The sequence below is a fragment of the Podarcis melisellensis genome (assembly GCF_964234715.1).
Source record: "Podarcis melisellensis genome assembly, chromosome: 3".
NCBI lineage: Eukaryota > Metazoa > Chordata > Lepidosauria > Squamata > Lacertidae > Podarcis > Podarcis melisellensis.
In genome coordinates, this window is record NC_138530.1 from 55,783,324 (window position 1) to 55,809,898 (window position 26,575).

At 41.4% G+C, this 26,575-nt stretch overlaps 1 protein-coding gene across 1 annotated transcript in view; it reads left to right on the forward strand.

Moving 5' to 3' along the window:
* The window catches only part of SYNE1 (spectrin repeat containing nuclear envelope protein 1), a 274,657-nt gene that overhangs the window by 208,926 nt on the left and 39,156 nt on the right, over nt 1-26,575 (forward strand). The window contains 11 exon segments of the mRNA XM_081905258.1: nt 652-798; nt 1,130-1,284; nt 2,580-2,727; nt 4,639-4,733; nt 8,383-8,617; nt 9,901-10,095; nt 10,550-10,675; nt 11,165-11,320; nt 13,602-13,760; nt 14,079-14,245; nt 25,546-25,708. Of these exon segments, the coding sequence (XP_081761384.1) occupies nt 652-798; nt 1,130-1,284; nt 2,580-2,727; nt 4,639-4,733; nt 8,383-8,617; nt 9,901-10,095; nt 10,550-10,675; nt 11,165-11,320; nt 13,602-13,760; nt 14,079-14,245; nt 25,546-25,708 (1,746 nt within the window).

The following is a 26,575-nucleotide window of genomic DNA, read 5'->3' on the forward strand; positions in this document are numbered from 1 at the left end:
CACATTATGGATGAGTTGCCCCATGGCAATAGGACAGATGTCTGTGGAAAAGGAGGAGAAGTCTTTGTGCAATGTATGTAGCTCATAAGTTGCTGCATTTTTTTAAAAAAGTTTTAATTAATTATGCATGAAATAGGAAACAAAACAAATAAGAAGAAAAAAACAAGAAAAGGGTAGTATATAGATTCTCACAGTTGGTAAAATATCAGGGTAGGAGGGCATGAGGAGACATGTAAAAAAAGAGCCAATAAGAAGTCCATGTTTATCTAGCAATCCAGCCAGTACTTGCTTATAGCTCTCTGTATAAGTTAACTCCACCTCTAAAAGCTGAGCCATTTAGTTTCTTGTTCTCTCCCAACTTGTTGAGACAAGATATCTGCTGTTTCTTTCCCTCTCTCTCTCTCTCTCTCTCTCTCTCTCTCTCTCTCTCTCTCTCTCTCTCTCTTTCTTTCTCTCTCTCTTTCTCTACTTTTCTTATAAATAGTTCCTGCATGAATAATGCCTTTGAGCACCAGAAACTGTGATTATTACATTCTAATTCACCCAAGCTGCAAGATCTGCTAACATACGCTGTTACTGGTAGACAATTAGTCAAAAGAAACCCACATTTCATAATTTATGACCTTTCCTTTCCTTTTTTTCTAATCCAAGGCTGGGGTTCAGGATTACCAGACATTTTCCAAGAGCCTAGGAGGACTAGAGGATTGGATAAAGCAAGCTGAAGAAGTGCTAAAAGAACAAGACCCAAGTAGTTCATCTGATCTGTCCACAATACGGAATAGAATGGAAGAGCTTAAAGTGAGTTAGGACAGAAGCGTGGCTTTTTTTTTACTTGCGAAATTTGTCTGATACTAAAGTATGTTTAATGAGAACAAACACTTCAGGGAACCTTTTCCCCAATAAAGTAAACTGTGAGTTGTTGTTTTCCAGCAGAACATAAGGATTTAAACTGAATATGTTTTATTGTTGTAATGGATGTGTCTAAAATCTAAAATTGTGCTAATATATGAAAGGCATCTTACATGAATAGCTATAAAAGCACTGATATGTATGTTCATTCTGGTTCTCTGATGATCAGCATCCTAGCCCATATGCTCTGATTACTTCTTTGTTCCCTGTCACTATACAGCGCCAGATGTTAAAATTCAGCAGCATGGCACCAGATATGGATCGTCTGAATGAGCTGGGATATAGACTACCCCTGAATGATAAAGAAATCAAAAGGATGCAAAATCTAAATAGGCATTGGTCCATCATTTCGTCACAAACCACAGAAAGATTCAGGTGGGACAACTTACAAAGGACCAAAGTTTTAACTTGGACTGAATGGAGGCCTAATGTAGCACGGTTAAATAAATTTGATGCTTCCAGGCTTGGTTTTTAAACTTATTCTATAGTTTCATAAGACTGGGAGAAATTAAAAGTTTGATTGATTCACTTGTGTTCCTGAAAGCAGAATAATCTCCATTAGTCTTCCCTAACCTGGTACGTTATAGATATTTTTGGACCACAACTGTGCTGGCTGGTGCTTTTTATAATCCATAGTATCTGGAGGGTACGAGGCTGGGAAAGCTAGTTCTGCTTGTTTCTATAAAAATGTGTTCTCGAGCTGCAGTTTGGTTGCCAACAGGTGCTGCTGCAAACTACAGCATGACAACACATTTCAGCACAAATGAAAGGTTGTGGATGGGCAGTTCAAGCAAACCTTGGAGGGGGTAGCCGCAGCAGGCTGCAGCAGCCCTCCTGCCCCTGCCCCAGCTCAACTAGTTCCTCTGCCTGCCAACTTTGGGGCCCTGCTTGAAGTGAGCAGGGGCACAACCCCATGTGTGTGTGCACACAGCGTTAGTACCTGTGAGAAGCTTGAGAAGACTCATTCCTGAAATTGCCCTCCTGTACCCACTTACCTGACAGTAATCTCCTGTTGTTGTTGTTTAGTCGTTTAGTCGTGTCCGACTCTTCGTGACCCCATGGACCAGAGAACGCCAGGCACCTCTGTCCTCTACTGCCTCCCGCAGTTTGGTCAAACTCATGCTGGTAGCCTTGAAAACACTATCCAACCATCTCGTCCTCTGTCGCCCCCTTCTCCTTGTGCCCTCCATCTTTCCCAACATCAGGGTCTTCTCCAGGGAGTCTTCTCTTCTCATGAGGTGGCCAAAGTACTGGAGCCTCAGCTTCACAATCTCCTGTACTTACTAGTGAATTTTCTGAAATAGCAACAATGAGCTAATCACTTCATTTAATGAAACGGAGGTTGCTTTGCTAAATCAGTTCTTCCAAAATGAAGGTAGCTGTGGGTTTTTGTTTATGAACTAAAGGCACGTTTTAAGTGGGGAAAACATATTCTTCTAACATTCAAACTAATGAAATAGGCAAGCAGAAATGTGTGTGTTTATTTACTGTGGTAGTTGTTTTAAATTAATTTTTATGTGCGTACTTTTTCTTTTTAAAAAATACCCAGGATGAATAAATAAATAATCTCATTTAGGCCAAAGTGAAGTGAAATGGCTCCCTTAAGAACTGCGGTAGATTTGTTTTAGCAAGCTCTGAGGTGTTACTGAATCACTCTTTTATCCTTGCAGTAAGCTGCAATCCTTCATGCTGCAGCAACAGACCTTCCTAGAAAAATGTGAGACTTGGATGGAATTCTTGGTTCAGACGGAACAGAAATTGGCTGCTGAGATTTCAGGAAACTACCAACTTCTTTTGGAACAGCAGAGGGCGCACGAGGCAAGTTGTAATGAAAGAATGAGCAAACTGACAATCCAATCTGTGGCTGGATTGATCAGTGGCTTGTAGATTGCAACCACTGCATCCATAAGCATTCGTTGTTCCAGTGTTAAGTTTTGTCATCTTCTGTACACCTTCTTCACTCATTCCGATTAACTGTGTTATATGTGAGCTGGAAGTCCATTGGTATCAGCCGTAGCAACTGCTGCGTGTGAACCACCCTAGGATCTACAGATATGAAGGGTGGTATATATACATTTAATCAATAATAATGATGATGAAAAAGAATTTCTGCACAATGTACTGTGCAAGATGATTGTAGAGAGTGCTTAGTCTGAGTTCTACAACTAGCAGAGGGTACTTGAGTCAGGTGTAAATTTATTTGAAGTCTTACTTTGTCAAATGGTTTCCATAGTTTGATTTGCTCAGTCCATTCCTCATCCATTAGCAAACAGGCAGGTGTTATCTATCATCTATCTATTTATCTATCATCTAGCTATATTTCATAAAATTTATGTACTATTTGCTTGTAAAATCAAACTCAAAGCTGAGTACAAAAAGATAAAACAATAAAATCAAGAAAAATTCACAACCATACTTTAAGACACACAAAAGTTAAAATGCTGAAACATATTACAAATTACTTCAAGTGTTTAACCATCTGACTAGGCTTGTCTAAACATTAATGTTTTTAGCAGGTGCCAAAAAGAGCACAGTGAAGGGGCCGGCTTGATCTCAGCAGACAGGGAGTTCCAAAGTGCAGGAGCTGCCACACTAAATGATTGAGGACTTAGAAAGGCAAATGGGTATTATATGGTACCTGTAGTTAGCCAATTCTACCCATTGTAGCAGTCGAGTGGGCACATGTGGGGTAAGGCGATCTCTTAGATAAACTGGTCCCAAGTTGTTAAGGGTAAATATATTATGGGGTACATTACTTCCTTCAAATCCTTATATCATCTATAGGAGATCTGGTTTTGAGTATATATAAAAACTTCAGTTAAATAGATGGCTCTGTCTGAGTGTTATTTTTTCCACAGGGTGACATTGGGAGTTGGGTTGTTGTCTCCTGTTGTCCTCACTGTTGAAAGGTCATAGACTGAACTGGCAGATCTGTGGTTATTCATATGCAGGATCCTGGGATATTTATTTTTAAAGTGGGTGGGAGAGAAATAATGCCTCAGTAGGTCAGTAACTGAAGCCCTTGGCCATTTTTTAAAAAATCTATCAGGCTAAACATGCTAATATATCGTTGCATATTCCTTCGCCTGTAATGTGATTCTTCTGTCTCCATTTTTTAAGTCTTCCATTGTGGAAAGCTAACAGTGGAGGTTATTGCCACCAGAGGTCTCTAGGGAACAGGCTGTAAACATAACGAGGAATGCTCAGCCATGCTATCTTAAAAGTTGAAAAAACAATGTGTTTGTTTGTGTTTAGAATACAGTATGCTTCCAGGGTTTTTCCCTTTAAAATGAAGTTTCTTCTCCCTGTTGTGCAACAAAAAATTAAACAAGCAAAAGGAAAATCTCTAGCAAACACTACTTGAAATGTGTTTCTTATACATCATAGAAAGCAACATACTATCATTAATATAAAAACAGGATTAAAAATTTGGTGCTCTCAATTTTCATGGCATAGACCAAATAACCTGAAAACCACACAAAAAAAACAACCCCAGACACTTTGATCCTGATTACTTAACGAGTCATCCAGGCTTTGGGAAACTGTACTTAGGTCAATTGGTACCAATAACCAGTTACTTTGTTTGTTTAGAGCAGTCTATTAAAAAAGTCAGTATTCTTAGAATTCAGCTAAGTGGAAAAATTGTTTTGGAGCCAAATGTTTCAGTGTCCTTAAGCTTATTTGATTTTTTCCCCTTTTTCTTATTTTTTTAAACTTCCAACACGCTAGCTATTCCAAGCAGAGATGTTTAGTCGGCAGCAGATTTTACATTCCATCATCATGGATGGTCAGCACCTTCTTGAGCAAGGACAGGTGGATGACAGGTAAGAATGTGCAGAACTTGACTCTTTATAATTCTGCAGAATTTTTCTCTGTTCTCTGTTCTGTTCAAAGTGTCAACCACATAAAGTGCAAAATTTGTTGGATTTTCTGAACACATGCCTCTGTGTTTTTTCCTCTGAAAAAGCAGTTGCTCAGTTAGCAGTAGGTCAGCACAGGACTGCTGGCATTTTGCACACACAAATGTGTACACACTAATTCCAGCTACACCACAATTTCCATTCTGTTTTGCTGCACAGAAGCTTCCACAGCCAGCTGGTGGGTGGGCTGAAGGGTTTTGTTGTTGATTTGTTTCCACTGCTTTCTTGTACAACCATTTGGACATCCAGCTGCCAATTGTGTTCTTCTTCAAATGAAAGTTAAATTGGATAGTTCATTCAGAAGAATAGCCTGGGAAATTGTCCACACCAGCAAATACAATACAGTGGTGCCTCGCAAGACGAAATTAATTCGTTCCGCAAGTCTCTTCGTCTTGCGGTTTTTTCGTCTTGCGATGCACGGTTTCCCATAGGAATGCATTGAAAATCAATTAATGCGTTCCTAGGGAAACCGCCTTCAGACCAGGTCCGGGGACAGTCTGTCCCCGGACCTCTTCTGAAGGCTGGGGGGCGCGGGCTTCGCAGCAGCGCTACGAAGCCCGGCGGCTGGGGCAGGTGTTCCCGCCCCCCCACCCCGCTTCGGAGCAGCGTTCCGAAGCGGGGTGGCTGGGGCAGGTGTTCCCGCCCCCCCACCCCGCTTCGGAGCAGCGTTCCGAAGCGGGGTGGCTGGGGCAGGTGTTCCCGCCCCCCGCCCGGCTTCGCAGCAGCGCTACGAAGCCCGGCGGCTGGGGCAGGTGTTCCCGCCCCCCCACCCCGCTTCGGAGCAGCGTTCCGAAGCGGGGTGGCTGGGGCAGGTGTTCCCGCCCCCCGCCCGGCTTCGCAGCAGCGCTACGAAGCCCGGCGGCTGGGGCAGGTGTTCCCGCCCCCCCACCCCGCTTCGGAGCAGCGTTCCGAAGCGGGGTGGCTGGGGCAGGTGTTCCCGCCCCCCGCCCGGCTTCGCAGCAGCGCTACGAAGCCCAGCGGCTGGGGCAGGTGTCCGGGATCTCTTTTGATCGCGATCTCCCCGCAGCCGCTTGCTTCAAAAGAGGTCCGGGATCTCTTTTGAAGCAAGCGGCTGCGGAGAGACGCGATCTCCCCGCAGCCGCTTGCTTCAAAAGAGGTCCGGGATCTCTTTTGAAGCAAGCGGCTGCGGAGAGACGCGATCTCCCCACAGCCGCTTGCTTCAAAAGAGGTCCGGGATCTCTTTTGAAGCAAGCGGCTGCGGAGAGACGCGATCTCCCCGCAGCCGCTTGCTTCAAAAGAGGTCCGGGATCTCTTTTGAAGCAAGCGGCTGCGGAGAGACGCGATCTCCCCGCAGCCGCTTGCTTCAAAAGAGGTCCGGGGGCAGCGGGAAGAGCTGCCCCCGGACCTCTTTTGAAGCAAGGGGCGGTGGGGAGAAGCGATCTCCCCGCCGCCCCTTGCTTCAAAAGAGAAGACCCGCTGTCCCCGGGGCAAGCTTCGTTTTGCGAAGCAAGCCCATAGGGAAATTCGTCTTGCGAGGCAACTCGAAAACGAGAAAACCTTTCGTTTTGCGAGTTTTTCGTCTCGCGAGGCGTTCGTCTTGCGGGGTACCACTGTATTCAGATTATTGCAGTATCCCTAGTGAGAGCATTTCATTTTTCCTTCCAATCATTATTTGTGCTAACACAAATTGCCAGGGAAAATAGGCTCCCCCCTGCCTTTTCCTAGAAGAACTTTCTTATTACCTTTACAACTAGAATACTAGAAGAGCCTTCTGGATTAGACCAAAATCCAGCCTCCATGGCCTGCAGAATGCCCCCAAGCAGAGTCTGAGCACATTAACACTCTTTGCACTTGGGATTCCCAGCAGCTAGTCTGTAGAGACATACTACTTCCAACTGGAAGGTAGTACATCCCCATGATAACTAGTAGCCATTGACAGACTTATCCTTCATGACATGGTCTAATCCTCTTTTAACACTGTCCAGTTTTGTGGCCATCACTATCTTCTCTAGTAGGAAATTCCAAAAGTTTAATTATTCATGAAGAAGTACTTCCTTTTGTCTATCCTGACTTCCAGCATTGAGCTATATTGGGTGATCCCAGGTTCTAGTGGTGTGAAAGAGGGAGAAAAGCTTTGGGGGGGGTCCATTTTCTCCACACCATACATAATTTAATTATTTTATATTCCTCCTTACTCAACTGAAAAGCTCCCATTGGTGTAACCTTTCCTCATAAGGAAGTTGCTTTCTTAAGGATGTCAGCTGGGCCCTGTGTGTTACCATTGTTTATCTAGTAGTCTGTCAGTAACACCTAGGACCTTTTCTCTTGATACCACTGTTGGCCACAGTTCCTTGTATTCCTCTCCTGGAAAAAGTTAGTTCAGGCACAGTGATCTGAAATGGTATATTTTATTGTTGTAAGCTTCCATGGAACCTTATGGTAAAGGGTGAATAAGAAATAAAACAAAATAAATCTTCCACAGTGAAGACAGTTACAAATAATTTTCTTCCTCCTTTAGCATCCTTTTGGACTCCCTTTTCAAAAGTCCAGTTGACTCTCTAATGAAGGTGAAGTTGGAAGATGTGGGAGATGTAAATGCTGGGTTTAAGCTTCTTGGGCATCTGGGGAAAAATATTAGGCAACAAAAGTTCTTCTTGAATGCTGCTTTTCTTTCTGAAGTAGTGCTATGCCATTATTTTTCTTCAGTTCATTATTGTGCTTTTTAAAAACTGAACTTTGTAAGAGATCACAGTCTGACCAACTTTTGTTTATCCCTCTTTTTCCTCCATCTTACTGATATGTACAAGCAGTTGTGTGCATTGCCAAGCAGCACAAAAAGGAATAAATTTCATCAAAACACTCTTTTTCAGCTTGTGCTTTATCAATGTACTTAGGTGATTGTTCGTGTCAGTTACTCAGATGGGAAAATCAGAAGTGACCAGGAGGAACTGCTAGCTGTGGCAAACTTTGCATGTGTTGATTTCAAAAATTACTTTTGACATTCTTAACCTTCATTCAGAAGGAAGGTGGAGCAGAGTGAACCTAAAGAACAACCACAGGGGTGCTTTCATCCCTACAGTGTTGAGGAAAATGCACTTCAGGAAAAATGTTCTCATAGAAATACTCTGGTCTAGACCAAACATACAAGTGTTTATATGCTGATAAATGCTTAAGCCAAGATGACTAAATTGCCATGTCTAGCAATAAAATGGAATATATGTATACAGGACATATCAGAAGCCTGGTGGAATTTTGCGGTCTTTTTAATCTTATCCTTGAACTTTGTTTTTGTTTGCTCCTCATCTGCCCTCATTGATTCTTTCAAAGAAATTTGCAGATACCTTGTGGTATCACAATGAAACCTTAGAGACAAAGGTACTGACTATTCCAGCTGCCTTGGCTTTAGCTCCTCTGATCACACCAGAAGTACGGTAATAAGACCTTAGAATTGGAGCTCAGACATCAACCAGTTTTTTGTTAAATTAAAGCCTATCATGTTCACAGACCCTACAGTTTTTGGAAGGTCTCTTGGTGCTGTTTGGCTGAATGACAGATATCAAAATCCTTCATTTTGTGTCCTTTCTTCTTATAGGGATGAGTTTAATCTGAAACTGGCCCTCCTCAGTAATCAGTGGCAAGGGGTGATTCGCAGAGCCCAGCAGAGGCGGGGCATAATTGACAGTCAGATTCGCCAATGGCAACGCTACAGAGAGATGGCAGAGAAATTGCGCAAGTGGCTGGTGGAAGTGTCTGGTCAGACAGCAACTGGACTGGGCAATGTTCCTATACCACTGCAGCAGGCTAGAGCATTGCTGGATGAAATGCAGGTAAACCTTGTTGTTTAGTCGTTTAGTTGTGTCCGACTCTTCATGACCCCATGGACCAGAGCACGCCAGGCACTTCTGTCTTCATGGTAAACCTTGGCAGGCCCTTAAAGTTATAAAACTGGAATTAAGTGCAATTTTTGCTGTAAGTAAAAAGTGAATACATTCATCAGTTGTAGCCACAATTGGTATAAAATACATACAAAGGATGTCATCAAAAATATCAGCCCAGGATCTGGCTGATTCCCCATTAGCCATACCTAATTGCTGCTTATTCCCCAGATTTGCTGTGAATGGCTTGTTCCAGGTGCACTTCTTTGGTGTACCTCTTTAGGGAGTCCTTGAACCTTAATGCTTACCATCCGAGTTCAAATCTTATATATAGATTCATAGTGTAGATAGGTATGAAGTATTGGGAGTTTGTAGTAACTGGGATAAAAGAAGACAATGAAAGGAGTCACTCCTGCAGTTGTGCTGATAAACAGTAAAAGAAAAGGATAATAGCTCTAAAGTTCTGAAACTGAATATGGGAAAAGGGAAGGAAGGCATCAGATTCTATTTCCGAAGGGTAGCTGATGCTACAGCATTCCTGTATTTCAGGCATCCCTGACCTTTGGCCCTCCAGATGTTTTGGACTAGAATTCCCATCATCCCTGACCACTGGTCCTGTTAGCTAGGGATCATGGGAGTTGTAGGCCAAAACATCTGGAGGGCCGCAGGTTGGGGATGCCTGCTGTATTTTGTAAGTGCTGTATGAGAGAAACTGGGAGACCAATGTAAATTGCTGAGCATTCTAAGGAAGAGTGAAATGTAATTTTTTAAAAAAAAGGTTTTGCACATATTTTGGTAACACATTTTTTAACTATGATTTTCAATATATGGGGTGGCCTCCCAGTAGTAGGAGGCATGTGTGTAGAGGGATAAAAGATAGAGGGGGAAGGGAGTTATTTTGGAAAAGATACAGAGAAAAATGAAAAGGATTCATAAAAAAAAGAGAAGGGAGAGCAGAAAAGAGAGAGGAAAGAGAAAATAGGTTATTTTCCCCCTTTCTTCCATGCCCTGAGGAACAGCAAATGAAATTGTTGGTAGGTGCCTCTTTATTGTAGATACTACTAGTTCTTTCTTTGACATAAGACAGGTAACTATTGCAAAAAAAAAATCTTCTTTGGATAAAAAGAATAAGAGTACTTATAATAGTTTAGGATTTAGAATAGTTCTGATCCATCAAAGAATGTATTGTGGGGGGAAACAGAATGATGCTAGAAGAATGTCATTGGTCTTCACAGCTTAAAGAAAAGGTTCTCCTTCGCCAGCAAGGAAGCTACATCTTAACAGTGGAAGGAGGGAAGCAGCTATTACTCTGTGCTGATGGTGAGACAGAAACATCCCTACAGTCTGAACTTTCAGAAATCCAGGAGTGCTGGAAATTGGCTAGCCTCAAACTTGAGGAACAGAAGAAACAGCTTACATTCTTGTTAAAAGTAAGTTTACTTAATGAATTCACCACTTCAAATAATGCTGTTTTATTATGCCTCTGTTAGAAAGACAAAGTCACTGACCCCAGCTCTGTCCATGTCTCTGTTCATAACTGCCTTCTCATATCAGGGGTGGGGGACCTGTGGCTTTCCAGGTGTTGCTGCACTACAACTCCAATCATCCCTGCTCATGTTGGATGAGGTGGGTGAGAGTTGGAGTCCAGCAACAACTAGAGGGACCCATGTCCCCCCAGCCCTGCTTTATATAACGAGAACAAGATCTCATCTCTACTTTACATGATTATGTGCAAACTAGTTAAAACACTTGGAGTAACTTTGAGGGAATCATTGGCCAATTGCATCACTTTTCTTTTCTTTTTGCATATTCTCTGTATTCTTTCCTTGCCCGGATTCTGAAAATTACATTCGTATTGTCTTTCCCCACACCCTCACCCTTCAGGACTGGGAGAAATGTGAAAAAGGCATAGCAGATTCTCTGGAAAAGTTAAAATCCTTCAAGAAGAAGCTCTCCCAGCCACTGCCAGACCATCATGATGAACTCCACACAGAACAGATTCGTTGTAAGGTAAAAACACTCCTGCATAAGGGACTCTGGCCCAAAGGAGATGCTATATAGCTGCAATGGCATAAAAGTGGCTGCAGCAGCCATTGTTCAGAAAATGAGGCAGGCTAGCTTATACTACTGGGCCACAGAGTCAAACCAGATGTGTGTGGGGGGGGGGGGGTTGATCAGATGTCCCAACATCTCAAGTTTTGCTTAAAATCAGGCCTATAGAAGGGCTCCAGGTTTGATCAGATCAACTGCGCTGGGGGAAGGATGTTTCAAAGCCAGAATGTTTGAATTGAGCCAAAGAACCAGAACCCAGATACTTGTTTTTTGTTGCTATTATTTATGATAGGAAGCTTTTGATAACTATTTTTATTTAATTATAGTGATTTAATGTTAGAAAAGGTTTTCTCTTCTATAGTACTGCACAGAATCACCAAAAGCAAATAATAAATGTGTATTTCTCAAATATTCCAATGCCTCATAGAATTTCTTCTTCCAATCCAGGAGCTAGAGAGTGCTGCTGAGGGGTGGACAGATGATCTTGCCCACCTAGCTCTGCTGAAGGAGACTCTGTCCTCTTTTATCAGTGCAGACGATATATCAGTTCTCAATGAGCGCATTGAACTACTGCACAGACAATGGGAAGAGCTGTGTCACCAGGTAAAGTGGTATAAGTCATGGAGGGGGAATGGGAGGGGGGGCGTTCACCATTAGGTTGCACCAAACCTTTAGGTCAGAGCAGAGAACCAGTGTGGTGTAACATATGGAGTGTTGGGTTTAGATGTGGGAAATTTGGGTTAGAATTTCCTGCTCAAAAAGGAAGTTCTCTTGAGCAGCCTTGATATAGCTCCAGGAGCTGCTTGAATAAAAGTTGGTATGTATATGTGTAATAAAGAGACATAGTCCCATTGGCTGAAAATCTTATGGGGTTGTCTTAGAGACAAATGGAGCTCTGTTGGGACTCTTTGTATGGACTTCTGTGAATAGACAGTAGACTTTACTTGAGATTGAATCCCAGCTACATGTGCCTGCTCCCCACCCGTTCCCTTTCTTTGTGTTTGTGTATCTGTAGTTCTGTTTTGTATTGTATTGTTTTGTTTTGTATTGTTTTGTCTATTGAAATTGTTCAAAAATAAATGTATAAATTGGGGACGGGGAATCCAAATGGGGCTTCCATATGATACTGCTTTTGTTATAGAAAGGTCTGAATGCATGAACAGCATGCAGAACAATTGTAGGATTAGTTTCAATTTTGAGTAGAAAACAGCATCATTTAAAAATAATAATAACAAACCCTCTTAAACCAGTAAGCAACTTCCAGTGCAATATGAGAACCAGTAAGAAGTTACAGACAGTTGCATCAGCCCAGGAAGCCCCTAACTTTATTCATTCAATTAGAAAAAGTAAGGATTGACATGCTACAAACTTAGACTTACCAGCCTTTTGCCATCTGATGGTTATACTGTGTGCTAGAGGAGAATTTACAAGCAAGGTTGCTAGAACCACACTTTTGCTAATGCTAGTGTGTGGAGAACCGCAAAAGGAAATGGGGTATCATTTCATCTCCGCTTAAAATACACAAAACCGGGGGCCTGCTGCAGTCATTTTATGAAGTGTTCACTTCCTCAGTGGAGAAGCTTATGTAAACTCAGAAGGAGCTGCACTTATAGAAAAGATGAAACAGCTGCAGTAAGTAGGATGCCGTTAGATTGTAGTCATACAATTGTCTTGAAAAATAGCAGGGCATTTTCTCTCAAGATCTTCTTGAATCTTCCTAATCTTCATTTAGTCTACATTTTAAGATCAAAACAGAGTACTTATGATTTCATACGCAGGGGTCATCTTGTTAAACCAGACACCTATTATTTTCCTGCTGTACTATCTCCCCAAGATTTACTGCTTATTGCTTTTTTGATGTCATCCTTCATGTCTTTAGGTATGTTGGCTAGAAAAGGACAAGCAAATCCATGGGACTTGTGGCTTGTGGGCATATTACTTGTATATAATCTGGTGCCAATAGTGGCCATATTTATGGATTGAGTTGCCAATTTACTTGCATGGCTTTTATTTTTAAAATGCCTGTTGGGCAAATACAGTTTAAATTATTAGTGTGAGCAGTAAAAGTATTTTAGACTAGATCTGCAGTAACTTAAAGTTTGCCTCAGGTCTCATTTCATGATGAAGTCTTCCTCACATGCCAAATGTTAAGATAATTTTTGTCCTCCCCCCCCCCCAAATCTAAAGTATGAATTCAAATAGCAACTCTCTGTTTCATGTTAACTCAAGGCAAACCTAGACTGGCCTCCTATATTTATTTATTTTTATGTATGTGTGTGTGTGTGTGTGTGTGTGTGTGTGTGTGTGTGTGTGTGAAGAAAAAATATAAACCAGTTAATTAAAACAATCTCCAAGCAGTGTACATAAAACAATCAGCAAATGTAAAATAATACCCATGTATACATAACTAAATTATGTATCTGGGTTGGATTGCTGAAATCATTTTATTTTATTTTAGCAGGCATCTAAAACAGTATAGCAAGGGTGCCTGCCTAATGTCAATAAACAGGGAGTACCAAGGCCTTGCTGCTGCCACACAGAAATATTGACTTGTAGGAAGGTTTTAGGACACCCTTTCAGCTTATATGGGGATGTCCTTACCTCAGCACACCTAGGACAGTAGAACAGAGTCTGTGCATAATACTGAAGACTACAGTTCATCTTTGTGTGACCTCCAGTATTTGAAGATGCCTTCCCGACTTAAATGGGATTTGATCCAGAAGTATCCTGAGATTAACCATGATCATTAAGCTGTTAAAGGAGTCGTGAAAGGTTTTGTCTGCACTTCTCTCTTCAGTGCAGAAACACCTGTACGGCAGCTCAAGGACTCTGTTTTTGTCACAGTGTGATTTATTTATTTATTTCCCTTTTACACATTTTAAAGGTTTCCTTGAGACGGCAGCAAGTGAGTGAGAGACTGAATGAGTGGGCAGTCTTCAGTGAGAAGAACAAGGAGCTCTGTGAATGGTTGACACAAATGGAGAGTAAAGTTTCCCAGAATGGAGATATCCTCATTGAAGAAATGATAGAAAAACTCAAAAAGGTACAGTGCTTCTGAATTTCTTTTGTAGACCTTTCTTCAAACATTCTCAGTTTAGACAGTTACATTAAGCTAGGTAAGCACTTGGAAATAATCTAGTGTAATAATTTGTGTTTGTATTTCATTCTTATTGTGTCATTATGTCATTGCTGCTAGGTAAGCAATAGGAAGGAACATTTTTTTTAGCTACTGTATGATTTAAATGTTCTGCAAGGCTGTGTTGAAACAAGCATTCCAAAGTACTTGTTTTATTATAGTCTTCAGCTGGAGGGTGTTATGAATAAGCTTTATGATCTCTCTCTCAATCCCTCTGTCATCCAGGATTATCAAGATGAAATTGCGGTCGCTCAAGAGAATAAAGTCCAGCTCCAGCAAATGGGAGAGCGACTTGCTAAAGCAAGCCATGAAAGCAAAGCTTTGGAGATTGAGTACAAACTTGGCAAGGTCAATGACAGATGGCAGCATCTTCTGGATCTCATTGCAGCCAGGTAAAATAGATGGTGCTTGTGTTGATTATCATCACAGCAGGCTAAACACGAAGTTGAAGCTTTACCTTAACCAACCATCATCCTTCTTACTTACTGTCCTTCTTTCTTGGCATTTATTCTTCATGATCCATTGTACCTGACATATAATGTCTTGTGTTTGTTTTGAAATTTGATACTGGCGCTCAACCTATAATTGCATATATTGTAAGGGTATCTAGGCTGCTTTCAGGCTGTGGCTTTTTTGCAGGTATGATTCAACTGTATACCTGCAAATTTAGGTTACATAATTGAAGTGCATCTGGGGCTCTTATGTAACAACCCCTGCCCCCCCCCATTTTTTTTGTGGGTAAAAAAAAATGTACATAAGACAAGACAGTGCAGAATCAATCTGCAATGAGCGTTTATTTTCAAAATGAAACCAGTTTCTCAAGAAGTGCTTTTAGAGACAAAACAATATATCTATTTTTTATTTGATTATTGCATTTCTATACTACCTTTATATTCCAAGGATCTCAAGGTAGTGTACACGGTTCTTCTCTTCCCCATTTCATCCTCACAACAATCTTGTGAGGTAGGATAGGCTAAGAGATGGTGACAGTGACAGGCCCAAGGTCACCCAGGGAATTTCATGGCCGAGTGGGGATTGGAGCCCTGCTCTCCCAGGTCTTATTCCAACACTCTAACCATTACACGGGTGGCGCTGTGGGTAAAACCTCAGCGCCTAGGGCTTGCCGATCGCATGGTTGGCGGTTCAAATCCCCGCGGCGGAGTGAGCTCCCGTCTTTCGGTCCCAGCTCCTGCCCACCTAGCAGTTCAAAAGCACCCATAAAGTGCAAGTAGATAAATAGGTACCGCTTTCTAGCGGGAAGGTAAATGGCGTTTCTGTGTGCTGCTCTGGTGCCGGCTCGCCAGAGCAGCTTCGTCACGCTGGCCACGTGACCCGGAAGTGTCTCCGGAGAGCGCTGGCCCCCGGCCTATAGAGTGAGATGTGCGCACAACCCTAGAGTTGGACATGACTGGCCTTTGGGCAGGGGTACCTTTACCTTTAACCATTACTCCACACTAGATTTAGGTTGTGTGTATGACTGCATAGGAAAAAAAACAAGTACTGAGTCTTCATTGATTCTAGAATGAAAAGTGTGTATGCAGCTAGAGTCAGCAGTCTGGCTGTCATTGCTCTAATTCCTTGCCCTATGCTGTGCGAAACTCTGTAAGGTGTAGCCAGCCTTCCTCAAACTGGTGCCCTCCACATGTTTTGGATTCCTATGCCCATCAGCCCCAGTCAGCATGGCCAACAGGCAGGGATCATAGAATCATAGAATTGTTGAGTTGGAAGGGACCCTGAGGATCATCTAGTCCAACCCCCTGCAATGCAGGAATATGCAGCTGTCCCATACGGGGATCAAACCTGCAACCTTGGCATTGTCAGCACCACACTCTAACCAGCTGAGCTATCCAACAGACAATAATGATGGGAGTTTGTCCAAAACTTTTAGAGGGCAACTGGTTGGTAAAGTCTACTCTAGCCATTGTGACTATTTTTACACAATTTACTCTCCTGTAAAGGTTTGGATTTTTCAAAGCAAATGCCAACACAGAAACATTAGTCTCATTATAACAGGAAGTGGTATTTCTTACAACACCTGTTTGGCTCCTCAGGATGTGGTTTTATAGAAAACAGCAGACCTAGAGTTGTACATGCATTCTGAAACCATTTTTGTTTATTTTGTACAAATGGTCTGCAGAACAGTGTCTCCAAATTTATAAATCCTATAAAGAGCAGTAGTTGGCCACTCAATAAGTCCAAAGGCCATTTTTACACACACACACACACACACACACACACACACACACACACACTATCCTGCTTAGAATGCTTTCTAATGTATTTGTAATTTAACTAAATGAGTTGCTTCAGTGAAGCTGTTTGGGTTCTGCTGCTTCCTCTCAAACCTCCCAAATGTTTTGCTCAATTTCAACTGTGTCATCACAGTTCAGCAGTTCGTAGAACACTGATCTGCTTTCATGAAGTCCTCAATGGTGGCTGCACCATTTTGTCAGGCCATTGCACTTTTACTGTCCATTTCCCCAGGTCAAGGAGGCTGGAATTTAGATGAAAGCTGTTGCCTCATCAGTGAAGCAGCTCAGACTGGGAGCTTATGCAGGCACTGGAGGCTCCCCTGCTTCCTGGCTCTCAGCCAGGCCCTGATCAAAGCAGGTGTTTCCATGTGCTTCTCCCTCCTCCTGAGTAGCTCTGAAGTGCCTGCCAGCTGGTTGGAGCGCAAGGGTATCTGGATCCATTGGATCTTTGGGATCACTGCTGCTTGTTGCCCCAAGTACAGGCTTTATGTCTCCTCATGAGAATGAATGATAGCCTTTCATGCCTAGAAGAAAAAGCAAAGACACAGAGGCTCCTCTGGAGTGGAGCTAATCCTATTTAGATGTATAAAGCATATCTTGTCTTTCTCAGATATGCCCCACATTAAAACCAGGTTATTTTGTCTCATGGAACTTTTTAGGAAACTCTCTAAGCCAGCCTAAATCTCTGTGCCACTGGGCAGTTTGCCCTAAACAACCATCTATGGACCCAGAGGTTCTTTTTTTTTTTTGTACCATGTATATATTTTTAAAATTCCATTTCAAAGCTATGTAAGGAGTCTAAGTTCAACAATGTAGTGGGTTTCTACATCTGGGGTGGGGAGGGAGGAGATGGTTAGAGGCACTGCAACGTATGTCTCTCCAAATATACACAGCAATTGGTCTTTTTCACTTCTAACATGCTAGAGGGCAAATTGGTGGGGGTGGTGGGGAATTGCAGCTGGGGAGGGAAGACGTAAGCCCCACCTAGCACTGGCTATTACCCATCCTCCCAACCACTCTGAGGTGCCTTGTATTTTCTTTTTAGAATCCTTGGCATAATTGCTAATCGCATAATCATTGCAACATGTAGTAAGACCCTAAGCTTTAGAGTCCTGTTGCCAGATCTTGTGGCAGTAATTAGATGCTTTCCTTTGTTTATTTTGAAGCTGCTGCCAGTTTCTTTGTGTGGTCTCCACTCCTAGTGCTATGAGAGAGGGATTGTATCTCTTTGAACACGTTCTCAATATCCCACGCAACTTTGCAAACCTTTATCATGCAACCGTTCAATAATATTTTCTCTACACTCATCCTTGCCATCTAACCCGACCTTATAAGGAACCTGTTGCAGTACAACAAGTGGGTTATTTTGATTCCCTTCCCCCTCACCTTTTTGAGCAGGGGCAAGGAACCTCAGACTCGGGGGCTGAACAAAGCCGCCCAGACCTCCTTATCTGGCCTTTGAGACTCTTCCCAGGCCCTTCACCAGCCTTCCTCAAATTATTTTGCCTGGTCTGGAATGTGTCCTTGGACTGTGATAAGGCCTCTTGTTTGCCTGGGTAGAGAAGTGTGTTTCTGTGTTCTGCTTTCTCATGGCTTGGATGTAGTCTACTGCACAAGGTGAAAGTCACATCTGTTGCTCCACTCACTTTTGCCTCCAGACGTTCCTACCACTGGCATGAGGGTGTTGTGGTCCTTGGGCTCAGAAAACTTTCCCATGCCTGTGTTACAATATCTGTTTTTGATTCCCATCAGGTTATTTCATCTGTCTCCTCTTTCCTTGATTACCTGTATGTATATAGCAGTACACCTGCCTATGGAGATTAGTATCATACTGCCCCTTTACGGATATTCCCAGGTGGATAACAACATTTCTCCTTTGATTTTAAATGTGACTTGTTCATCTTAACCCTTTGTTACGGTTGCCACCGCGTATCTCAATATCCTTCATCTTCTTTCTCAGTTTAACTTCCAATAATAGCTTTGGTTAAGTTTAGGACAATGTGTAGCTCAAAGACCCAGATGAAAAGTGAAAACAATTTATTTAAGTTTGCTCTTAATATAAGCAGATGGTGATGTTTGTATGTACTTGTGTAACTAGGTGGTTAATTTCACTTTGTTACAGCTACTTCAAATAGGAATGTGTGACCCAAAAGGATGCTGTCGCTTTAAGTGGGGCTGCATGCACAGCAAGGGATGCCTGTCATTTGAAAAAGATTGCCATGTGAGCTACACTTCCACCTTTAATCTGTAACACTCCTTCCCCCAGTTAACACTCAACTAGTAGGCATGAAGGACTTTTAGATTCAAAACCTTTATACATTCTTATAATAAAAAGTCTACTACAGAAACAATATGGCCTCTCCGCGAGCAACCAGAAGTGTCTACAACATTTCAATCAACAATATTGAAATCAAATATTTATTTAATTTGCATCCTGCCTTCCCTCTCAAAGAGGCCAAGGTGGCAAGCATTGAATGTTTATTCTGTACCAGCAATGACCGTTTTGCACAGGGGTTGTGTTCCTGACCCCTGTGCATGTTTACAGAGCATGTGTGAGCCTGCTCTATCCCTTTGCAGTCCCTACCAGATTGCAGCAATGCGTGCATGCACAGTCTCATCTACTTTGGACACATTCAAAATGGTCATTGCCTGTACTGACATCAGATGGTTTCATTAGTGCCCCTCTGCTGAATAAAGGCCTAGGTCCATTGCAGCCCCCATGATCCTCTGATATGTTCCAGAGCAGGCTTCCTCAACCTCAGCCCTCCAAATGTTTTGAGACTACAATTCCCAGCATCCCTGACCGCTGGTCCTGCTAGCTAGGGATCATGGGAGTTGTAGGCCAAAAACATCTGGAGGGCCAAGGTTGAGGAAGTCTGTTTCAGAGGATTAGCAACCCCTTTGGAACAGGGTGGGAGATGGCACAGGGAGCTGCAGGAGTCAGCTGCAGGGTCAGCAAAAAGTGCCTCCCTCCCCAGACCCAAGATTGAATCCATTGCTGGATCAAAGAGACTTCCATTTGTGGAGGATAAAACCCAATACAATATTGGCTACTGAAACTGGATCAGCTCACTGACTCTGAATATTGGGATTCTAGGTGATGAAAGGTGGTGTATAAAAATAAACAATACCTCATAGTAAATTTTATTTTCAATCCCTTTCGTTGCAATTGCTAACATTGAATTTTTCCTTATTAATAATATGGTCTGCACACACACAAATTCTGGCTGTGAATGTACAACTCTCCATCCCAAAAGAGGTGGAAGGTTCCCCCCCCCAAAAGCACTTGAGAGACACCCACTCAATTCCTATCTCCCATTTTCCTCTCCTGCCCTGAATGCAGAAGTGCTCACCTTTGGCTAAGCAAAGTGAAAAGCAAAGAAGGCAGTGGATGGAACATAGGAACCTGCCTTATATGGAGTCAGATCACTATTACAGCCCAATATTGTCTTCAATGCTCCATTCAGGTGCTCCTGTTGGTGAATCTGCATAGCCTCAACCTCAACACTGCCCCCCTTCAGGTAAACAGCAGCAACATCGCTGCCAGGAGGCTGTTGCTTCAGCTCCACCATACCAGGTGATCTGCTCTTCCACACAGCACCCCTATAAATCATTCACTTTTCGTTTTAAAACTTCTTTCGTTGATATCACAGGAATCAATCAATAAGAACCAGCTATTTTAACATTTCAAACTTATTTCCCAATTCAAAGGAATATAGTATTTCTAAAACCACCTTGTAATCCATTTGGTTGATTGGGTAGATAAAAATACATTCAGTAAAAATAAATAAATTGACTATGATTTCCCTCCCCCACAAAATAGGGTGTCCATGTCTATCATTTTAAAACACATTTTAAATTCCCTTGCTGTCAGTATAAGTGTTACACGTGTGCTTGTGTGCCTCTCATTAATACCAATGGGACTTGCTTCACTGTGGCTGGTTTGTGCCCAAGTTTATTGATATTCATTCGGAGGGGTAGTGCATAAAATCATTAAACAAGGAACGTGCTCAGTGCCAATTTCTTTTGTATCTTTACTCAAGCTGTAGTCATCTTAAACTTATTGTGAACTTAAACTTTTTCTCTTTTCCTTACTCTCTTCGTTTTTTTAATCCCTTGCCTCTTATAGTCCAGTAGGAATTCTGTCTCTTATAAAAAGAAATCACCCCAATATTACCCATCAAAACAAGGAAAGAAACACACAAACCTCTGCTTTGTTTACAGTAACCGGGCACATTTTCTCCTGGACAGTTGAGTCTACAACTGTTCAGAGTCTGCAGTGGAGTCTCCCCCCCCCCTTCCCTCCCCCATTCGTGGCCTACATTCCAGGAGATCACCCTGGCACATGTTGATGAATGTAAGTTTTATTTAGAAACATGACCACTTGTCACTGCTTGGGCTCATATTATCAGGCAGTGAGTTACTAACATTTGTTGGGAGTGTGAGCGTTTTGTGTGTGCACATGGTGCTCTGTGTGGCACACTCTTGAGAAGATTTTGGACTGAATGTTCTTAAATTTTGTGCTGGAAAGCTTAATGCTGGTGTTGGTGGATTTATGGACCGTGAAGATGGCAGATGACCGCAGTGTGGATTCAGACCTCCCTGATTGCAATTGCGATGTGACAAGGCATGTGAACATTTTGATTCATTTTTTTTTTTCTTTTATGTGTTTGTTTTCCTATTTTAGACCTTTTCCATGTTGAGTAGGTGACTAAATGGGAGCTGAGCGCTGATAAACAGATCCTTACATTTTATAAAGCACAAATGTTTGCAGTTCTGGAATGAGCAAAATGAACTGGAAACAACCACCCTGCTCATCCGAGTGACTTGCTCAGTGAAACTGTACACCTAGTTTTACTGCCAGTTAAATGCAGGATCACAAACTACACATGAGCCATAGCAGAAAATGCATTTGACTTCACAGTCTTCCATGTGCTGTAAAGGAGGCACAGAAAAGGGGTGGCGCGGAGACTGGTTTTACAGAAGTATTTCAAGCAGGATATACGCTCTGATCCTTGCTATCAGCATTCTGAATTTATCTTAAACCACCAAAGACACACTAAATATTACCAGCAATCTATATATAGCATTTTATATGTTACTTATTTCCTAAGAGAATGTCATTATAAGAACCTGTATCAGAGCTGCAATACAGCCTTCTCAGTCACTAGGAAACATATTTATTTTCTTCTTCTTCAGTGCTTTAAGTTCTAGATATATTATCTGAATCCAACTTGCTTTTTTTCTAAAGATCTTAAGATCTGTATAGTTATACCTTGTAGAATTGAAATAAAGCTGGGGGGAAATCTGAAAGAACCTTACACTTCTTTTTTTAAAATTTAAAAAACCATTACAAGTTATTATTAGAAGCCAGCTGTCTGGCCTAATCATGATTATATGACTTCATGATACAATATAGTGCACTTGAATAATAGTCAATGCATGTTCAGTATAAAAATACTTCAAGACATGTATTCGTCTAAAAAGAAATATCATAGCGTTTAATGGTACCAAAAAAATTCCCCACACATGCATTCTTAAAATGATATAAAAATGCCAGATTACTTAGGATTTAAACTAGTTAGTGTAATGCAAATATAAAGTTACTTTTAAAGTTACAGATATTTGTTAATGAAGAATAATGACCCTGGACAATTAGATTAGAAAGTGAGCAAGGTCAAATGGTTAAGATGTGGGCTGTAAGGAATGTACAGCAACTCACAGGGGACTTACTGTACTTGTGTATCAGGCTTGCTAAATGTATATAACCTTGTTTAAACCTATCATGTGATGATTTCAAGCTGCTATTTTGAACATGAGCTGTCTGAAGCAAGAGAAAGGACTTAGACCAAGCTTCTTAAAGCAGCATGCCTAGGGATTTCCAGAATCGCTGCAGGTTTTCCCAGAACACTGACTCCCAAGGATACTGCTGCATATTTACCTCAAAGGAGATAAAGGCTTCTCTGTCTGCAGCTGTGCTCTGTCTCTCACATACACACAACAAGAACTACATTCGTTTCATTGTCTTTCATGACATTTTCCTGCACATCTATTTGAGTTAGTATGTGTCCATGTTCCCACACAACTGTGTTTCCTAGATAACATGCATGCAAACAAATCCTATAAGCCCTGATTCAAGCCAGAGAGCAAAACGGCTGGAGTAAGCCCATGGACACATGTTTATTTTCCATGTGGTTTGAAGCACAAATTATGTTGCTAGGCTTAGTCAGGGGATTTGCCATTTGATGAATGAAAAGCTATTGATAGCTCTGTCATGATTTCTACTTAATCTTCTCCAAACCCAAAGCGTGTGGATATATCCCTCAGGCTTTGATTCTAAGCTTACCTAAGTTTAAAGCAGGTTTACAACGTGAGGTTTTGGTTCAGTTGCTGGTGTTTAAAACTAAAAAGTGTTTATTTAATTCACACTTTCCTTCAGGCAGAGATGGAAAGCTGCCTGGTATGTTGCCAGAAAAACCTACAAAAATGTCTAGAAGAGCACCCAGGTGTTTGCTTTCCCTGCCCCCCCCCCCAATATAGACATAAGGAAAATGCCGCAATTAGTCTCAATACCTTCATTTATTATCTTATTTTTACTTTTAATCTTTTTCGGTATTGCTGTTTCATATATTAACCAACCAGCAAGCAGGAAATTGTGCCTTTTTTTAATCCCTCTATAGATCTAAGTGAGTCTTTTTCTCCTCTGGCATCACTTTATTTTTATTTCAAGGTACAGTGCTTTTAGCTCCACCTGCAATTGTGCGAATTTGCACTGTGAATGCTTCACAACTATAGGGTGGGAATGCATGATTGCGACTTTTCTACCGCTTTGCTTTTTAATTGAGACCATCTGTGAGCGTAGTAGGTAAGCCACACCCTTTCCATGCGACTGTGCAGCAGCAGCCCTAGGGTGTTCAGGCATGATGGGAAAACAATGCTTGGAGATCAGTGTTAAATAGTGGGTAGACAGGGCAGACGACACAGCGATTTCTCCAAAGCAGCTCTTTATTTTGTAAGCTGGAATAGAAACTGAACAGCAAACAGCTCAGCCGGCCTGCTTTTATAGGCAGCCGGCTGTCAACAATGTAGCAACAACAACCCAGGGTTTCCCGCCTAAAATAACTGATGTGGACCAGAGTGAAAACTACATACACAATACTCCTGGTGGCCAGGGTGAGGACTTCAATACATAACAATCAGATTGGGACCTGTCAAGCTAAAGATTTTAAAAGATGTACATGCACAGAGTGGACCTATGTACATTTTGGTTTAGGCTGCTCTCTCCTGACAGACTGGCACCTATTCCAGCACTTTGTGTCTGAAAAGGCAACTATTGCATATACTTTTTGGAATATGTTATATTTAGAGGGCAATATCCAAGGCTCACATTGGGGCAGGGGTGCGAGAGCCTTCAGTGAAATCATATCTTCTGGGTACTCTCCCCACCACAACCATTTTAAACCAAATTATGCCTGCTATAGCCATCTAAACACAGGAGCCAATTCCTAGGGGCTGAGGTCCTTTTGCCCCCCCCCAATAAAATATTTGAGGGGGTTGCCCCCAAAGTTAATGAGCATTCCCATTCAAATAGTGTTCATGCACCACACCTTGTGATCAATTATTGGGGGGGTCTACCTTTTTCTTCTAAAACAGCTGCTAAGGAAGGTAGCACCCTTCTGCGCCCTGTAATTGAACAGTGTAAAAACACTCTGGCATATCTTTTATTAGGAATCTGTTAATTAAAGGGAAATTATTTCCCATGGGGATGGGGGATCCGTGTAAATCATCCATAAGTTTGTTCATTATTTTTCTTGTTTTGAAAATAATTGCTTCATCTGCCTTCACTAATTTTCCTTGCTAGTCTTTTTCAAGGCTAATAGGGGTGAAATTGTATGTAACATATTTTGCTTTAGAAATATTTGATAGATTTGCTGCCATGAAGAAAATGAAAGTTGTAAAATCAAAGTAAATACTTTGGGCGCATTTTGTATGTCATTGTGACAAATAGTACTTGGTTTTCTAAATGTATATAGTATTTCTTTCAAAATCATTTAGCCTTCAGTTGACTATCACATTTATGTTGTGAGAATAGCAGTTTATAGAACACTCAGCCACTACCGGGATTTTGGAGAAAAATTTATAAAGCACTTCTTTTATTTGTGTGTGTGTTTTAGAGTGTATATTATAAGAAATATATTGTTTTAAATTTAAATTTGAATGAGAAAAAAATACAATTTAATATAACATGTGGTAGCCCTTGGAAAACAAAATTAATTTGTATTTAGTTGCTTATGAAAGTTACGTTCCAAAAGCAGCCAAACAGAATTATTAATTTTCTTGTTACACACCAATGTTCTTCTAACAAAGTTTCAGTAAAGGCCCCTGCAGATTAGTAAATCTGTTCCTACTGAAGTTGACAAATGGCTGTTTGAATATGTGAACCAGACACTTCTTTTCTCCACATGATCCTTTCCATCATGTGGAAGGTCCTGTGGAGAAGTATAAGTGCTGAAAGCCCACACCTGTTTTCTATGCAATCCGGTATGTGGGAGTAAAGAAGTACTTAATTGTACAGGGAAGAAAAAAATAAGCAAAATAAATTGGCCCAAAGATTTTTAGGGCCAAGTTTTTTTCTGTTTTATATTCAGCTTTTGTTTGAGCTGAGCCAACAGTTCGTTGTGGATATAGCTTAACCACAAAAGACAATACACTGTTCTGCATCAATTATGTTGTTAGAGATCAAAATGTTGGCAAAAAAATTGTGCAATCTTGGGTTGGGGAAAAATGCGATCGCCCCACATGAAAAGTTATGCACTGATTAAAGAGGTCTGGATTCCCCATAACAACTACACAGTTGTTGCACTAAGAAAAAATAACCTGAAAAATTCTGAATAATAGCTCATTTCTTTGCTAATCAATATAACAGTTATGGTGACTATTATCAACGGCAAACACTACTTGGACCAAAATGGGTACCAATAAGTCTTTTCTTTCTCTTAACAGCACTGCATCGTGAAAGAACTACTGCTACTGTAAAAAGAGTAGTGCTACAGTAAAAAATAATGCTACAATTCACTCTTACATCTGAAAGCATTTTGTTGTTGTGTTTAGTACTTCCAGTGTGTTCTGAGAACTGAGCTGTAGAGTCTAAGACTTCAGAAATAGGGTTTGTAGAGATAAGTTTCAGATTTTTCTATGTACTGGTATAGTAATCTCACAAAAATGTTTTCCTACTTGGCAGTGCCTTCTGTATCAAGATGTGGTCATGAAATAAGATACATTTTGTTAAAAGTACAGTATAGGCCCTTGTTTATAATATTTGTACCTAAGAGATGTAAAAGCCCAACTACGTCTGTACAGAAAATTACGAGAATAAATATGCTGTTTAACAATGCAGAGTATTAAGTAGCATACTCATGATCTTGTCTGTGATCCTGCAGGATGAAGAAGCTGAAGGAGACCTTGGTGGCAGTCCAGCAGTTGGATAAGAACATGAGCATCTTGAGATCTTGGCTTGCCCACATTGAGTCAGAATTGTCCAAGCCCATTGTCTATGAAACCTGTGATTCCGAGGAGATTCAAAGGAAACTAAATGAGCAGCAGGTAAAACAAAAATCTGAGGTAGAAGAACAAAAAAAATCATGAAACACCCACACTCCCCATTGCACAAAGGTGAGAGTGATCCAAGTGTGGTACAGGCTTGGGCCTGCTGTATCCAGCTCAATATTGCAAGAGGGCAGTGAGAGGAAGATGCCCTTAAATTTCATGGCAGGTGATGCTTATAGCATTACTCTGATAAAGTCTTCTGCTGTCAACACGGAACTGCTCACTGACCCTACCAAATGAGGTAAGGCACTGTGATGTTATGTCCAGAATGTCAGCTTCTGCTGTAATTAGCTTTTCATTGTGTGGGAGTTTTGGAGTGGATTGCAAGGCACTGTTTACTGCCATAGACTTGGAGGAAGCCTTCTGTGTTTGTACATTGCAAGCATTATAAATGCCTGAGACTCTCCATATTTGGGGATACCAAAATATATGTTCATCATTGGCTGTTTTTAAACCTGTGCTTTAATTCCTTTGCATGCAGAGTTGCATGAGCTATACAGAAATAATGTTTAACTTTCAAGTTTGTGCATAACCTGCAGAGCCATGAACACAGAACAAGAAGAATGAAGAGGGGAAAAACCTGAGCCATTGTTAAGATGTTGAGCATTCATTGTATTGTTTATTGGTTATATGAATCTGTAGTCCTAAAAATGCCCTTCAGAGATCTCAACTCGCCATTTTCTTTCCATACATTTACTTAATCACAAGGTTTTCTTCTTGTTTTTAAAATAATTTTTGGCATACCCCATTCTAAGTGCTTGCTGCTGGTTGTTATAATATTTTACATAAGAAACATTTCCGGTCTCCATATACCACCCAAAGAGAAGTTTTATTACAATATGGCTCCCAATATTTATAAGAAAG